Source organism: Ceratotherium simum, chromosome 29, assembly GCF_057802395.1.
Source record: "Ceratotherium simum simum isolate JZ-2026a chromosome 29, ASM5780239v1, whole genome shotgun sequence".
NCBI classification, from domain to species: domain Eukaryota; kingdom Metazoa; phylum Chordata; class Mammalia; order Perissodactyla; family Rhinocerotidae; genus Ceratotherium; species Ceratotherium simum.
Genome location: NC_141928.1, coordinates 33136057 through 33154130, shown reverse-complemented (window position 1 = coordinate 33154130; position 18074 = coordinate 33136057). Strand labels below are relative to the sequence as shown.

Sequence of the window (18074 nt, the reverse complement as noted above, 5' to 3'; positions counted from 1 at the left end):
GAGAAAATTAAATATTAAAAGAGGAGATGATGCTTAAGAGGAGACTAAAAGATGAGTATCAGGAAAGATGATTAGTGTCTGAAGATGGGGAGTTGTGGGAGGACCTGGTAGCTACAGGGTGAACTCCCAGTTGCTCCGTGACAAGAACGTGGCAGGAGGTAAGGCTGCCAGCAAACAAGTGCAGAACAAGCGAGTTGTCATGCTCAAGAGAGAGGACTTGGCTCTTTTGCTTAAAATTCTGTGGTAATGTTTTCCTTATATTTAGGTATGTTGTATGTGTGTGGAAAGGGCACATATTTGAAGTGTGCAACTCTGAATTTTCCAAACTAAACACGAAACTGGCACGGCTTAAGAAACATCACTGGTACCCCAGAAACTCCCCTTGTGTACCTTTGCAAATACTGCACGGACAACACATCCTGTGGTGCCTCCATTTTAAATCAAGAGGCAATGTGGAAGTGAATAGGAGGGAAAAGATTGGTTCTTGACCCTTAGCTCTCTGGATCTTATCCTCAGAAAATTACACGAAGTACTGTTTCAAGAACTTGTGGTTTCCCTGTTAACTTCAAGAGGCTCTTAGAGTAGTACAGTTGAGAGATTATGGCATTTTCAAGTAAGGCAGTGGGAATGAGAAAAAGATGGATTTGAGCAATATAAATAGAGTAAGGGTTGGTTGGTAACTGAATGAGGAAAGTGAAGAGGAAAGAGTCAAGGTGGGTTTGGGTGGTTGGTGCTCTTATTCACTAAGATGGGGTGGGTGGCAAGCGGTGCACCTGGTGTGGAGTGAGGAGATTACTAAAGCTTTTGAACATGTAATGTTTGGTCTATCTGTGAGACAGTAGAGATGTCCAGAGGTAATTGAAGTCGTGGATATGGTACAAGGGAAGAGATCTGGACTAGAAATTGGCTTAGGAATTCACCAGTGTGTAGACACAGAAATGAATTAGGACTTGAGGAAAGAATAAAGAAAGAAAAGAAATCCAGAGATGGAATCCTGAGGCCCACTATTGTTTAGTGGGTGGGCAAGATGCAAAGGAGGCTGAGGGAGGAACACCGAGAAGTGTGGAAAACCCAATACGAAGTGAGAACTGCTATGGGAAAGTGACCTGGCAGAGTGCTGCAGAGACATCAAGGAAGGGTTGAAGGGTCCTTTAGATTTGATAATCAGAAAGTCATTAGGGCTGGACCCATGGCTTAGCGGTTAAGTGCGCACGCTCTGCTACTGGCGGCCCCGGTTCGGATCCCAGGTGTGCACCAACGCACTGCTTGTCCGGCCATGCTGAGGCCGTGTCCCACATACAGCAACTAGAAGGATGTGCAACTATGACATACAACTATCTACTGGGACTTTGGGGGGGAAAAAGGAGGAGAATTGGCAATAGATGTTAGCTCAGAGCCGGTCTTCCTCAACAAAAAGAGGAGGATTAGCATGGATGTTAGCTCAGGGCTGATCTTCCTCAAAAAAAAAAAAAAAAAGAAAACAAAGTCATTAAATTTGTTGTATAAGAGCAGCTTCTGAAATTGGGAAGAGCCAGTTTTCAGGGTGTTAAGTAGTGTCTGCAGAGTGCAGATCGTCAGGTCCCAAATGCTATCAATTCATGACAAGAAGTTTACTGTTCTACATTCAAATGGTAAAAATAAGCACAATATAGTATCTTTGTAAAAAAGCTAAATTGATTAAAGACCTTACTTTATTCTGAAGTTATGCACCCCTTTTAAATAAAAAAATCCTTTTATGAAATAATAGTAATTTTAGGGAATGGTCTGTTGAATCTGTGTCTTTAGTGAAAAAAAGAAAATTGACAACCCTTTTTTGATGATTCTTCTTACCCACTTAATTTTACTGGTCTGTAAAAGGGAATAGAAAGTAGATTACTTGTCTGTGAATATAAAGAGGGATGTAGATGGACTTTAAAGAAAAATTTGAGTATTTTGCCATTCTGAAAAGATAGCCAGTTTAGGGAGAGGTTGAAGATAAAGGAGAGCAGGTGGAAACTGATTAAGTTATTAGATAAGCAAAAATGAATTCTAGCACTAATGGAAGGATTTTCTTTGGAGGCTTTCTTCCTCCAATTTGGGAGAAAAGCGGGGTGGACACCGGTAGGGGTAGAGTTGGGAGCCTCATCAATAGTAAAGATTTGGAGTAGCAATTGGGGAGAATGGAAGAGAGAACCAAACAAAAACTTGTGGAGGGCTTATGGCGTTTTGTTTAGGGACCAGCTGAAGCAAAGGGCTATGAACTTGTAATGGGATTACTCAAATTGTAGGAATTAACACATGGAATGATTTTGAAAGAAGATTAGGGTTAAAGTAGATGAAGCAAATATAAATCAGTAGATGTTTTCAGGTTCTCCAGAGAAGCAACCAATAAACCAATAGGATGGATAAACAGACAGACAGTGGGAATTGACTCATGCCGTTATGAAGGCCAAGAAGTCCCACAATATGCCATCTGCAAGCTGGAGAACCATGAAAGCCAGTTGTGTAATTCAGTCAGAGTACAAAGGCCCAAGAACCAGGAGCGCTGATGTCCAAGGACAGGAGAAGACGGATGCCCCAGCTTAGGCAGAGAGCAAATTTGCCCTTTCTCCACCTTGTTGTTTGATTCAGGCCCTCAATGAATTGGATGATGCCTACCAACATTGGTGAAGGCAGTCTTCTTTACTCAGCCTACAGATTCAAACACAAGTCTCTTCCAGAAACACCCTCACAGACACACCCAGAAATAATGTTTTACCAGCATCCCTTAGCCTAGTCAAGTTGAAACAGACAATTAACCATCACAGTAGATAACATTTTAAAATGAGCAAGTAAAAGGAGTCTTTGGTGGCAAAACAAAAAAAAAAAGGAAATCACTATAATACTCCATTTCTATGTAATTTTGATGAGGAGGGTCTTTCTCCTTCATCTGTCTTCCTAAAGGAGGATGTCATCAGCAAATCTAGGGGGGGTCACAGCATACCCAGTTGAGCGTGATATTTGTTTACAGAATAAATTTCAACTCCTTTTTTAAATCTAGTCCGGATATTCCAATCATTTTTTTAAAGTTACTATTCCTAATCAGTATTTGATACCTTTCACCTTCCCTCTCTATCTCCTTCAAAAGTATTTTGTGGCCTTGGATGGTTGGTGGGGTGGGTTGGTTGGTTTCTTTTTAATTAAGGCCATCTCTACGATGCATGGACAAATGAAGAACACATTCACTTACTTTACCTCACAAATGGTACAAGTTCAATTAACATGTATTTTTCAAATACCTGCTAGGTGCTATGTTAATACTGTAAGTATTAATTGCATCAAGCAGTCTTTTATCCTCAAGGAGACTTTGGGGAGTGAGTAGTAAGCCGTGTGTATTCCATAGTGTAAAGGCTGGGGAAAAAAATCACCTAACTTTGCAAAACACTGAGTTTTGATACATTTTTCACAAATACAACATAGCATATATCTCTACCTTCACTATTTCCTGTCCAGGAGCCATGTTCTCAAGAATAGACTTATGTCAGTCCAATGGCTAAGGTAAACCTCCACATCACATGACAGTCATTGTGTCCCTAGAAACAAGAAGTACATTCTAACTTCTTTGGTCTGTATATTCCCTGAGGTAAAACCAGGGCAAGACAAGGAAGGAAAAGTTGGAAGTGGCTGCAGAAAGATGCCTTGACCTTGGATGTCTTAAGAGGCCAGGGTAGATTTGTCCGACACCTGAGACCTCAGGCTACAGCTTAGCCCTGGTTGTTAGGAACTACCAGAAGAATTAGCGCTATATTTAGAAGATGCTCTGTATTTCACTGTGCCACCATACTCAAAGGGCTGTGTCTGTGCGTGTATGTAAGCTCTTTTTGAGAACAAGATGTAGGAGAATTTTGAATTTTCATTTGTCCCGGTGCTTGCCTCTCAGGTTGCAATAAAACAGAGACGTTATTTGGGTGGTAAATAGCTATACTACATAAGGAGAGTTTGTTGTTGTTGTTTTCCCTAGTCTAAAGATGTCGTGTCCACTCACTGACTCCCACCAACAAGAGACTAGGCCCTGTGTTGGATTGCTACTATACACACTTAGCTGGCTCCCAGTTTCCTCCCAATCCTCTACGTTCTAACAAATAATTTTCAGCAGCACTCTTTTATCATGTTATTCCCTGCTCAAAAATTAGTCGCAAGTTCCTATTTTTCATTACTTCAAGGCCAGACTTTCCATATTATTCCTGCCCACTCTCCCCTTCCCCTCCACTATGCCACTCCACTTGATCTCACCATTCTGTTCCAATTTCCCACAATTTCCTCAACATACACAATCTGTACTGCAGTCAGGACCCAGTTAATTCATCTTCACTCCACTCAAGTGCCTTTACCAATCTTCAAGAGCCACCTGATGGGGAAAAAATATAACTAATATTTCTTCACGACTTATGTATCTGGCACGGTACATAAAATACTGTTAACCTCACAGCGACCATATTTTACAAATGAGGAAACTGAGGCTCAAGATCGCAAGATCATATAACTAGCAATAAACTGTCTGCAATTCATCCCACCTCCTTTGTAAAGCCCTTCTGATCTCAACACCTGCCCTTTGCTGCTGTAATGTAGCACATTGTTGTGTACCATTTTTCTTCCTAGTTGGATCCTTGTCTTCATCTCAACAAGGCCCGTGTAGTATCTTTACAGCACCAAGCATACAGTAGATGCTTGTTGACTGAATAATTGTTGACTGATTTTATATATGTTTACATATATTGATGCCCAGTACTGAGCGTTAGACTATTTCAGAAGGCTTAGGACAGTCTGTGCGACAGCCAGAAAACCGTGTTTATTTGAGTAATGAAAAAAGAGCCGTGAGTGGCTGTGTTGCGCTTTGCCATTATGACTCCTGTCTCTTAATTCATCCTCTCTAGAAAATGGGCTTAGGGAATTGGTAGCGTTACGTGAGCCTTCTGGGCTCTATTGAGCATGAGTAATTCATCTTCTACCCTAGAAGCGTGGCAGATGTTAAACTAAGGACAGGTTCACAATTCTTTATCTGAGAGCCTTGAGGGCATATGTGTTTTGGAAATCAATATGTTGGAGAGTAAGTATATTGCTTATGCTGTACCTTGTGTAACTCCCTCTGCAGGGTCCGAGTCAGCACCTACAATCAGACACATTAATATCTCTGCATCCCATCAAGTGGAATAAACACAACAGCCTCGAGTCAGGTTTGCCACCAAATAGTTTGCTCCAAACTTATGAGAAAACTTTTGGTTTTCAGAGCTTTTTGGATTTCGGGATTGTGAACCTATTATTGAGATGTATTGACTCCTTTAACCTCTCACTAATTTGCGATGCTATACTTGTCTTTATTTTGGAGACAAAGAAACTGAAACACAGAAAGGCCGTGTAATGTGTCCAAGCTCACACGGCTAGTAAGTGGCAGAGCCAGCAGTTGAACTGAGACTGTCCGACTCCAGAACCTGTGCTTTTCACCACCACGGGTACTGCCTCCCAAGAGGACTTGGCAAATCACACTGGCCTAAGTCTCACCCACGGGTTACGCGACCTTGGACAGCTGCCTTAGTGCACCGGCCGGTTTCCCCCGCCGTTGCTCTGAGTGAAATGCAGACGTCCGCTGGAGTCTTCCACCCCAGGAGAGCTAAATCAGATGGACTTGAAGTCCCAAAGCTGCCGTGTCTAAAGCCTGCTCCAAGATTTCTGCACGTCTCTAGACGCTTATATTCTCATTGTCACAGTCGGCTTCTGCTTCTGCTAAATTAATTCCCGTTATGAATCACTATGCATCATCTCGGCGTCTTGTTTTTGTAAGGCATAACATAGACGCATCCGTGAAACTCAGCTCTTCCGCTCAAGAAGACAAATATCTTTAGATTGCTTGATATTTCTCCCCCTTCCGAAAAGTCCTTTAGTCACCTCCCCACGATTCCATATTGCCCTAGCTTCTCCCTGCCTTCTGTCTTCCTCTCCTTTCTGTTTCTTCCTTTCTCGTCACTCATTTTCCTGCCCCTTCCCTCCTTCCTCTCCTTCTTCCTCTTCAGAGCAAAAACAAATTCCTCTTTTTATTCTTCCCAGCATTTAGTAATTTTTTTGTGGCGCTGGCTTTTGATACTTATGCCTTCATGGTATTACCTCCTAGTGACTTATCGAAGTGTTTTCTTACACAAAGGCAGTTCTAAGAGTTCCTTCCCCTTTGCCATCCCCTCATGTCCAACCTAAGTGCCCTCTCCTCCCTTTCTGCAGCCAGCTCTACTGAACGGCTCTCCTTCCCACTTCCCAACACTGTCAATGGCATTTTCGTTTCTTGCTTAGCTACTGAAGCTTACTTGTCTGGTATGCGAATGTTATGGCTATCCTCAAGCTGAAACCTCTTAATTACTTTCAGTGCCTAGTACCAGGTTTTATTTTTAGTAGGTGTTCAATAACTACTAGAATAAATCTGACAGTGTACCAAAACCTAGGATGCCACTAATATGTTCACTCAGTTAGTAGAAATGGAAGTCTGTAGCCTCATACAGTTAATAGAAACAGAAGTCTGTAGCCTCATAACACTCGTCTTGAAATTACCCTGAGTGGAGGAACTTACTGGGGTTGAGATTTCAGAGACACCTGTAGTGCTTTACTCAGGAAAATATATCAGATGATAGCCAGGGAAAATGCATTATATAAATCCTCACACCCAGTGAAATGTAATCGGCCCTGACCAAAAGACATAAATAACTCAGTCTTGATTAGAAATTCATGCTCAACCTGTAAATGAGAGTCTAAGAGGTTTCTTTACAACATAGGGTCAGTGATGCTGAGTAAGCTCGAGATAAAAATTTTCTGGCAGAAGAGCTTTGTCACACCAGGTGTTACCAGCTTTTAGGACAGCTTAGCACATGATAGGAGCTGAAGTGCTTGCTGATGGGATGAATGAACACAATACAACGTGTTGAGGACCTACAACACTGGTGGCAGAGGTGTGGAGCGCTGCCTGGTGCCCTGCCCTGCCCTTCCTCTCTGGCCTTGTGTCCGTTATAGGAGAAAGAGAGCTGAGTTTTAATCTCTTAACTCTACCCTAAACCCCTAAAGGTGTGGCCTGCAGCAAGTAATTCGACTGCTCTAGGCTTGGTTTTACCATCTGTAAATCGAAAGCCTTGGGCTGAATGACCTCTAAGGGGGGTTTGAATTGCTTGTATGAATATAGTTGTCTTTAGAAAAGTAATACAGGTACATGGAAATCAACACTCAAGTGTTGCAGAGGAACATAATAAGTAAAAATCTCCTTCCCTACGCCCTACTCCCAGGTCTTTTGGACTAATTCTGTCTTATTCCTCTAAATAATATGTTTATGCCTCTATTTCTCAATTTATCTACTCTAAACAATATTGTTTATCCTTGCACTCTTCCAGAGAGATAATTTAGTTTACTACCTTTTCCTATATTTGAATTATAGGTATGAATATTTTAATCATTTGTATCCATTTCCTTTGTTACTCTGATGGACTTACAACACTATTTCTTTTTTTAAAGCACCATTTCTTAATCCATCAATTGTAAGTAGAATCCTGACTCCCCCTAAGTGAATTAATGCTCCCTTTGCTTCCCTCCACTTCTCCTCCCCCTTTAATTTCTCAGCTTCTGTCAGTTAAATCATTACTTTTTTTTCACCAAAATCATTACTTTTATACTGTCCAAAGTTATAATGTTTAAATTCTCTATTGTAACTATGGTTGTCTTTAATGCTTTTTCTACAGGTTAATTCTGAAAATTGAAAGTCAGTAAAGTATAATTATGGGAATATTCTTTACTGCAAAACTAGGTAGTGTGCTCGGATGTGCAGAGGAAGACGTTGTCCTGTGTCACCAACCTGGGCCACTCGAGGAGGAATGCTCCAAGCATCAAAGTCACACTGAATCTCTTTTACACTCCACATGTTGCTCGAAATCTTTTTACATTTTACCTTGCTTCACGTTATGAATGGCTTTCATTTTTAAATATGCTCAAACTTGAACTCTAGCTTGGTAGTTCTCAAACTTGGCTGCACATTGGAATCATCAAGGGAGCTTTAAGAAACCCTGATACTTAGAGGATCCCACATCAAGAGCTTCTGATTTAATTGGGCAGGAGTGTGGCCTGAGCATCTGGGTTTTTTAAATTTTGCCAGGTGATTCCAATGAGTAGCCAACGTTGAGGACCCTGACCATTAATACCAATCATCTCTAGTAGGGTCAAAGATAATCAAACATACTGAGCCCTTTGAAGGCAAGAGCAGAAAGGGAAACCTGATACCAACTGAAGGTTTATAGAATATTTTATTTCCTTTTTGGTTGCAGCTGTCTCCTTCACAACCTACCACTGTTGAGATTGTTCAATGAGACGCACTTCTCTGCATTCAGCTTCTGAGGGGTTTCACTCGGTGGTCGTTATTTGGCTGGAGAGTTGATTTTGTCTTCAAGTCTATTCTTGTCTTAGGTGGATACTCAGGGGCATGGGGAGCTGGAAGTGTGGCAAGGAAACTGTTGGGTGAAATTTCGTTAGATCCTTAATATTCAGACTTATGTTTCAATAACTGATTTTTTTTCTTGTGTCCAAGAATTTAACATGCATTGTGTTTCCAGCAGTTTCAATCTAATTTTTCCTGATTTCCAGGGTTGGTCAAAAGTTGTTCCCTTTCAGCCCTCCTTCCCAGACCCCTGGAAGAGTGAGAGCCAGGCCGGCAGGCCTCGGGTTCTAGTAGGTGTAGCAGGCTGTGAAGAGCGACTGGGTAGAAGCAGCACTGGAGGCGCCTGTGTGAACATACTGGCCTTTGGCTGCCTGGCTGTTAGCCTGAAAAACAAGTGTGAGAGAGGAGGACGAGTTAGAGCCAACTCAGCGGTACCACGGCTTCAAGTCACTGCTGCTATTGTCTGCTCTCTCCAGGACTTATTTCTACACCTACAGTCATTTTCAAAGTGTGTTTCATGGACCTTGTTAGAAATGGAAATTCTCTAGCTTGACCCCAGACCTTCTGAATCACAAACTTGGTGGCTGATGCCCAGCAATCTTCGTTTTGACCCTCCCATCAGGTGGTTCGGACACACACCAAACCACCATACCCAGTTCTCCATCATCGCGTGGTAAAGCACTACCTCTAAAATCTCACACCTCACTTATGCCCCTGAGATGATTTTTTTTAGCTTCGCTGGGGCCTCCCTTTCTTTAGCGCCTCATCATCAAATTTCTGGCTGCACTGGGTTCCTTGCCCAGCCTCCTCTGTGATCAGCAAGCTGATTAAGGCTGTCACTCAAATTCAGCACTCTTCTGTCTTCCTGTTAAACTTTTATTCTTCTACCCTGCTATTTCCCATATAGGTTGATCTCAATCTTCCTGCATGCTTAAGAGAGCTGTTAGGAAAATTCAGGATCTAAGTTAATATACTACAAACTCATTCTCATTTCAGCTGCTCCTTGCCTGATGCTTGGACGGAACATCTGGTCAGTTTCCTAGTAGACCACTTCAACAGCGATTCCAGGCTTCCCCACTGGTAAGACTGAAATCTCCATTCCCTTATCACTCTAATAGATGGCCTCCAACTGCTACATCTCTTCACCTCTACAGACCTGATTCCAAACCCATTCTCTTTCTTCTTTGCTATCTCTTCCCTCCTTTCTAAGGCCAACTCTGCCACCTGTATTTAATATTTAGTTTCATACAATCCTGATTCCTCTAAGTCCTTGTCCTCTCAATGATCCCCGCTCTCCTGATCTCTGATCTTTCCTCTGGCTCCTTCTGCTTTACATTGAAACATGCCAAACTCTCTCCTATTTGGCCAGACTCTAAGCCTCCTGAAGGCAGTGGCTGTGTCTGCTTTGTTCACCCCAGTCCTTGGCTCACAGTAGGTATTCAAAAAGGAATGGTTACTGCTGGAATAAAACCCTTTGTTGTCCTCATTTCTCCTGGTAACTTTTCTGGGTTTTTTCCTAACAAACATTTTGAATGGTCATCTTTCCTCTTCTCTCTCTATTGATACTGTTTTGTTGAGGGTCACTGATATGCTCCTATGTGCCAGTCTCAGCCTTTTCAAAAAGTCCTTATTCTGAATCTCTCTATAGTGTGTTGTCATTGACCCCTTGAAACTTGTTTCTGTTTGTTCCCAGAAGCCTTGGTTCATTCTATCATATTATTGCTGCTTGGTTTGGTAGCTTGTCTTCTTCTTCTTCCCAAAATGAAAGGTGTGCTGGGTTCAGTCCTTGGCCTTCTTATCTTCCCTCTGAAGTATCTCTGTGGAAACAGTCCTTCAATCTACTGTCATCCAATAACCTCCCAGTGTGGATAATTCAAAACTCTCTCTAGCCCTAACCTTCCTACTGAGCTCGACTGCCACATTTTCAAATATCTAGTAGACACTATCTGGGGAAACCGTCATGGCCTGAGAAAGCAGTGCTTCTCCATGTGAGAGAGCCAGGCCCTGAGTATCCACTTGATCAAGGAGCTAAGAGGAGTGGCATCTTACCAGGGCCCGCTTCATAAATGCCTCCTGGGTGGCCTTCTTGTTTGCAGCCTTGCCACTCCAGGCAGCCAGGGCACTGGCCTGCAGGGCTCGTCCATAAGAGAAACTTAGTTTCCAGGGCTTTGGAAGAGGGCAAAGGTTGATCGCATTGAGGTTGAGAGTCGCATCCTCTTCACTCATGCCTCCAGACAAAAAGCAGATGCCTGGAAGGAGAGAAGCCATTACATTCTACTAGGCCCAGCTTATGTGCCCTGCTTGAGAAAGCAAGCAAGGAGCCTAAAAGAAATGTAACGTCTCAATCTTTTCTCTACTTAATTGTGTGGGACTGGGTCGGAGAAATTAATTTGCCTTTGCCGAAGCTAGTTGCGCTAAGGAGAGAAGGGCTTTAATAAATAAGGAGGGTGGTAAAATATTGAGGAAATCAATGGATTGTGTGCCTTTGGACAGACTCAGGATACGTGGTATCATGGAGTGCAGGGGGCAAGTGCTGGCTGCCTGTGAGACAGCAGAGGTCTGTTTCGTCGATAGAGGCAGACACCTGGACAAACACAGACCCTTGTGGCGCTCCTTCAAAGGATGAGGGCTGAGGCCTCGAGCTGGAGGAGAAAGAAAGCCTTACCAGGAACTGCAGCAGGAACAGTCCGGTGGAGAGCTGTGACAGTGGCCATAGCCACTTGCTCTGGAGTATACTTCTTGGTGCAGGCATGTCCAGCAGTCACCATGTTGGGCTTCAGCAAGGTGCCCTCCAGGTAAACATGATGGTCGTTCAGAGCCTTGTAGACAGCAGCCAAGACCTGAAGGACAAGAGGTCCCAACAGGTGAAACCCAGAGCCAGCCTTAGAGTCACCTGACCTTGGCCCTTTTACATTGTGGGGATGCAGGATGAAGGAATTCCCATATGTTGCTTAGCCGAAGCTTCCCAACCAGCCTCTAGGCCTCATCAGAGTAATGCATTGTAAACCACAGCCATCGAGCACAGCCAGCTGGCCTATCCCTGCCACCCCTACTCTGAATGCTCACTTCATGCACTATTGGCATGGCTCTGCCTCCTAGAGGCCCTTCACTCCTTCTTTCTCATTACTCCCCTTGGTCAATTGAGATGGCCTTGATTTAGTTAGCTGAGGACATCTAAATTGGCCTCCATTCTCCATCCCCATAGAAGCTGAGTGGTCATAAAAACATACATTTTAGAGACAGAAATGCTTTCAGATCTCATTTCAGTCCACCTAATTCTGCAAGTGGAGAAACTGAGGTCAGGTTACATTAGGACTTTCTTACTGTCTTACAGATATACTGTGGTTAATTTAGAAAGTCACATGGGAACAAATGACTTCTAATTACAGTTTCTCATGTGAGTCTCATATCTTATTTTAAAATTTCTTAGTTTACACATAATGGAACTGAGGTCCAAAAAGATATGACTTAACCCAAGGTCCCACAACTGGGAACATGGATTCTCGAGCCCTAGTCTTGATACTGCAAATCCTGTGCTTTTTCCATAAGGAGCATATCATGTGCCAAAACAGTAGAAGGTTTGAGAACACCTCGTTACCTTCTCAATGCTACAAAATGATTCCAACTAAAGAATATTTCATATATAACAGCTGATATATGTTAAGTAACAGCTATTACTTAAAAACAAGATTGTTCAACAGGAATTGGGTCCTTTATATTCAAGACTCACCTTCTCAGTAACGTACTGACAGTGTTCCAAGTCATGGTCTCCATCAGGAATTACCTCTGGTTCAACAATGGGTACCAGCCCATTCTAAAAAGGAAAAAGGAGGAGACAAAGTGAAGCTCTGCTCATCGGGAACTTTTCCTTAGGAGGATAGTCAACAGTTACAATTGGTGTAAAACGAAGCCCTTATGGAGAAATACCATATAGGTGACTTAAAGGCAGTGAAAGAAATTTAGTGGGATGTCTAGTGAGCATTTGTGGCTTAGCCAAAAAAGAACAGTGAGCTAAAAAAAAAACCAAAAAGTTTTTCTGGGAATGAAGTAAAATAAATGCAAACCCTTAATTTCTGTATCTTATTCTAGAGACTGTTCTGGCTACCTCAGCACCTAGCTGTCACCCTTTAACGTCAGTCAAGTTTAAATCACTAAGAAAGATGCCTCTTGTCTGGGTTAATTAAGGAATTAAGCAATGTTTACAGTTCTAATTGGGACTCTCCAGGTGCCCACAACTCAAGTAACCCCAACATAGCACCCACACAAGCAATCTGACTTAACTTGGATCCCAGAGAAACTTCAACTTAGATTGGAAACTTGAGCATCAAGTCACCATCCTTCAAGAAATTATGTGGATTGGAACTAGATCAGAACTATCACCTTCAAACTGAGGATCTAAGAGGATCATGCCTCAGACATGGTGGAGCATAGACAAGCAAGTGCCCTGGCCTTACGAGCCTGATCACTTTTAAGGCCCAGCTTCTAGAGCTCTGGCAGAGGGCAGCAGTTGATGGCATTGGTCTTTGGGGCTCATAGCTGATTTGTGGAATTAAATCTTTCCCTACCACGCTTGGCTATAGCAAAAGTAGTGATAAATGCTACCAGGATACATTGGTGAGAGAAGGCTCATGTGTAGTTATAGTAAAATTGGAAAGTTATAGTAAAATTGGCTCTGAAGAAAGCTCTTGCCTCCTGTTTTTTAGCCCAAGGGGAAGGCAGAGCACCTGCTGACAGATGCTGGCGTAGCGGGCCAGGGCGTTGGCATTTTCCTGGATGGCAAGGTTGGATGGACACTGGTTGTCAATCCTCAGCACAGCACGCCACTTCCCAAAGTCAGCACCATCTTTCTTATACTGAGCACAGCGTTCAGAAAGGCCATCAAGCCCTGCAAGTCACCAAAGAGAGAAAGGCTTCTTTGCACCCAGTCCCTGATCCATGGGGCCGCTGATAAAGTGAAGGAGTTCTCCCTTGGCTTAGCTTTTAGCCACAGAGTTTGAGGACCGAAAACATCCAGGCAAATATATATTAATCCCAGTACTGAGGCAAAAGACCTGGATTTAATAAATATGGTTTTAACATACCGTGGATACTCCAGAAGAAGACTAGAGGGAACTAATATTTGTCTAGTACTTACTATGGTCCAGGCATGGTTCTAGACGTTTTGTACACCTGATCTCATTTAATTATCATAACAACCGTGAGACAGTAGTCCCCCCTTATCCACTGGGGATGCTTTCAAGACCCTCAGTGGATGCCTGAAACCGAGGACGTTTTTTCCTATATACACATACCTATGATAAAGTGTAATTTATAAATTAGGCATGGTAAGAGATTAACAACAGTAACTAATAATAAAATAGAACAGTTATAACAATACACTGTAATAAAAGTTACCGTAGATCTTAACAACCTCAGCATGTGAGTTTTTTCTTCTTTCCTTATTAGTCAAGAACTTTTACCTTTTCACTTAAAGGAAGCACTTTACAGCTTCTCTTAGGCATATCCGAATGGCCAGCATCACTACTCTTGTGCTTTGGAGCCATTATTAAGTAAAATAAGGATTACTTGAACTCAAGCACTGCGATATCGTGACAGTCGATCTAACAACCAAGATGGCTACTAAGTGACTATACAGTGGGTGGTGTACACAGCGTGGATCCGCTGGACAAAGGGATGATTCACGTCCCAGGCGGGGTGAAGCAAGGCGGTGTGAGATTTCATCATGCTACTAAGAATGGCATGCAATTTAAAACTTATGAATTGTTTATTTCTGGAATTGTCCACTTAATATTTTTGGACCACAGTTGACCTTGGGTAACCAAAACTGAGGAAAGCAAAACCACAGATAACGAGGGACTACTGTTGTTGTTATACTATTACAACCCTATAGTCATATCATACAACTAATAGTTGTATACTCATTTTACAGATTTGGAAACTGAGGCTCTTAGAGGTTAAGTGACTTTGCCAAGTTTACATAACTAAAGAGTGACAGAGCTGGGCTTCAAATTCTGCTTAGCTAACCCAGAGCTGTGAATTATACTTGTCTCTTTGGGCAGTGAAGTACCTTGCAAAATTGTCTAAGTAGTAAGTGATGGAACCAGGCTTCAAACCTAGATATGTCTGATCCCAAAGCTTGCGATCTTTCCTCTCTACTGTTGCTGGATTTTTCTCTAAAAATAATATTCCCAGGTCCAGAGTATCTTGTCTGTGCAAGGCACTTGGTAAGCACTTTATGTATATTGTCTGATTTAATCCCACCACTATTCTGCAAAGTAGATATTGTTATCCCATTTTGACTGAGCCTCAGAGCCTTTAAGTGACTAGCCTGAGGTCACACAGTTATTAACTAGAGGAGCTGGGACTGAAAACCAGGTGTGTGGTTCTAGAACCAGTGTGATATCCACATTTTGTTTTCCCTTGCTCGCCTCTTGGCTTGCCTTCATTCCAGCATATAATGTGATTCACATCAATGGGTAATCGCCTTACCTTGAATGGTGGTTTCTTTGTTTGTTCCTGCAAGGGGAGCACCTCCTTGGTCTAACTGTGAATATAAATAATTAACAAGTAGTTAGCGGTGTCAAGTGTCCCAGTAGGACACAAGCAGAGCCCCTGATGCTAACAGTTCTCATCTTTCACAAACTAAGGAGATGAATTAGGAAGGTGTATTAGTCATGGGGGGAGGGGGACACAGTTCAGTCCATAGCAGAAGGGAAGTTACCTGGACGGAACATGTAAGGGGTCAGCCTAACAGGATGGAAAGCACAGGCCTGGAGCTTGGGAAGGAAGAAGTAATCCGACAGTTCCCGGGATGCAGAGGTGCCGTATAAGAGCAGCTTCCCTTAAACTGTTTATTCAAGAGACATTTATTAAGCACCTGCACATACCAGGCACTGCGTTATTACAGGAGACAAAGAGGATAAAGATGCAGCTTCTCCTCTCAGCAGAGCAGAGGCTAAGGTCATGAGCCGGAGAGGTAGACAGCCTGGGTTTGAACTGGCTCCAATTTTGCCTTGCCGGGGGCAAGTTATGTTACCCCTTGTCATTCCATTTTCTCACCTCCTTTCTAAAATAAGGATAATAATTGAGGCTACCTCCAGATGTTGCGAGGAGGACGCAATTAGTGCTTGGAGTTGTGAGCACTCAACAAATACTAATGTTCACTCCGGAGACGTTCGTGCAGATTTGGAAGACATAGTTACAACGGAACAGTAAATGCTTTAATCATAATAGCTATCATTAACTAAATAACAATTATGCAACAGGAACTGTTTTAAAAACTCATTCATCCTTATAAGAACATTTTAAGGTAGGTACTATTATTCCCATTTTAGAAATGAGGAAATTGAGACACTAAGAGATTAAGTACCTTGTAGAAAACTTGGTTAAAAGAAGAGAGCACTGGAAGAAAAGTCTAGAAGAGGATCTGGTTCTCAGTGGGAAGATGATGATGGAAAAGAGTGAGGACAGAAATAAGATGATACGAATGTTCAGAGTGTTGGCCCTCCCCCAGCCACCGGGCTGGGAGTTTGACTGGGGTGAGGCAAAGGCGAGATGGGAACAGAAGTATTCACCTTGATTCCCACCACGATCCCCTTTTCCTTGAGGATGTTTCTGAACAGCTTTCCCTCGCTGTCCTTCTGGTAGAGGGTCTCATGGAAAAGGATCACACCCCCGATGCTCTGGTTGATGGAGTTGTCCACAGTGAAGAGGATTTCTCGGAACTGCCGGCGGTTCTCTTCTGTGTTCTCCACCTTGATCCTCTGCAGGCGGTTTCCCATGGTGCCTATGGTGGGAGGGCCGAGGCAGTATAAGGAGCAAGCCTGGGCTTTCCTGATGCCCTCCTCCACACCAGCTCAGTGACTCTCACCAGGATGGGCAGCAAGACTCTCTTTTTCATTCAGATCTTCAAAGCTCCTGCCTCTTTTTTCTCTCCCCAGGAAAGGCCTTGGTTGCTATCAGGATGCTGGTTAGGAAGGTATGGGCTGGGTGTGTTGAGGTCAGGATGGAAGCCACCATTGGGTCCAAGTGGGTATGTAAGGCCCTGAGGCCTCTCCAGCCCTCCCCAGGTCCAGCCCTCAACCTGACTGGATGTACATACAGTGGAAGGAGGGGGTTGGGACAGACTCTTGACTTCCCTGGCTTCTATCATTTTATGGTGGGCCATGCAGGCCCCGCCACCACTCTCCCTCATGCCAACCTGGGCTTCTGTCTGCCACAAGCCCTTCCCTGTCCCAGGTGTGGACACTTCCCTACCCTCCCTGCCCTTCCTTGGCTGACTCTACACTGATTTCTTGTAAGCAGCAGAGGGTTGTATGTCTGACCATATTCCGGTTACTGAGTTCCTGGCCTTGCTACAGATGGATTCAAACGATCCCTGGCAAGGGGTCCTAAAATGGAGGGTTTGAGCCTCGTCCCTTTGTTTTCAGAAATCTGTCTACTGGAACAACAGGCCTCAAAAGGTCTATGCTTACTGAGTCTTCTGCTCCCACTCCCGTGTACAGAAAACTTTACTTCCTCTGAGAGGAAAGAAAATATGATTATCAAGTTGCCTTTGCTAAGTGGAGAAACAACAGTATGCCTGTTGTATCATGTTTCTTGAACTCACCTACAGACTCATCTGCAGCCAGGATCCCCTTGCCATTGGCAACAATGCGCTGGGCAATTTCTGAGAGCTCCTTCTTCTGTTCTGAGGTGAGGGCTGGAAATCGGTGGGCCATCGTGGCAGGTCTGGAAAAGAGTGCAGGAGAGGCATGAACAGAACTGTGAGTGGCTCGATGGAATCATGACCAAGACTCCAGTGTATTGAGCTAAGCCCTATAGGCCCCTCTGACATTTCTGGCCTATTTCCACAATTGGATAAACAAATTAAGTCTGTAGTTTTTTCCCCTTAGCCTAAGTAGTTGCAATTAGCCACAATAGATGAAGGTAGAATGCCAAATGGTGATCCTAAACAGAGTGCCTTCCAGGAAACCTTTGGGATCACTGATCCTGGTTCTGAACCAGCTAATTAGTGACCCACTGAAATCTGACAAACAGAGGGCACTGCAGTAACTGACAGTCCTTCTATTCTGTGGATTCCAGGTGCCATCGGGTGCCCTGGATGGCTTGAGGCCAAAACAGTGAGGCTTTTGGCCTCTGTGACCATTCTTCACTTTGCTCTGTTAGCCTGTAGTCCAGACTATTCTCCAGGCAACAGGCTTGAGAGGAGAAACCACCACTTGGCCTTGAAGTTAACCTCCCTTCACCTTTGGGACCTAGGGGGTGGGTGTAAGGCTCATTTTTCTTATATTCAACCACCTATGAGACCATTTGAAGCAGATGGGGGGTATTTTTCCTAAGTGCCTCTGGGCTGGAGGTTCCCACAGGCTCTAATGATGCTAAAGTCACAAAGTGATCCCTGCTCCAGTAATTCTCAGCTTCACTGCCTTATCAAGGAGACACTCTGGCTCAAAGAACCCCCTACCCAAACAACGTACTCAGCAGGGTCCTCTGAAGAGGTCCATTGCTTCTATTTGGCTGCCACTTTGGGCTAGTCTTGAAAAATGTAAGCCCATAGGCTCTCCTCTTGGATTTAGAAAGAGTGATTTTGTGTAGATTGAGCTATCAAACTAATCAAATCACAGTGAAGATTATCTGGAGTAGTTTCCTATCCAATCCT

At 43.4% G+C, this 18074-nt stretch overlaps 1 protein-coding gene across 1 annotated transcript; it reads right to left on the bottom strand.

Annotated features, from left to right (window-relative positions):
• Nucleotides 1–8700: 8700 nt before the first annotated feature.
• On the bottom strand, nucleotides 8701–17148 carry ALDOB (aldolase, fructose-bisphosphate B). Its single transcript, XM_014782033.2, has 8 exons — nucleotides 17022–17148; nucleotides 15988–16199; nucleotides 14903–14957; nucleotides 13138–13298; nucleotides 12144–12227; nucleotides 11079–11253; nucleotides 10463–10662; nucleotides 8701–8796 (listed from the first exon to the last, which is right to left on the bottom strand). Exons 1-8 carry the CDS (start codon nucleotides 17131–17133, stop codon nucleotides 8701–8703), a joined length of 1095 nt encoding a protein of 364 aa, XP_014637519.1. The 5' UTR covers nucleotides 17134–17148.
• Nucleotides 17149–18074: the final 926 nt, after the last annotated feature.

Coding starts and splice junctions, on each gene's coding strand:
- ALDOB (XM_014782033.2), bottom strand. CDS start 17,133: ATGGCCCACCGATTTCCAGCCCTCACCTCAGAACAGAAGAAGGAGCTC. Junction 13,299..14,902: donor CAAAGAAACCACCATTCAAG/GTAAGGCGATTA, acceptor GGTGACTTGCAG/GGCTTGATGGCCTTTCTGAA. Junction 12,228..13,137: donor ACGCCAGCATCTGTCAGCAG/GTGCTCTGCCTT, acceptor TTTCCTTTTTAG/AATGGGCTGGTACCCATTGT.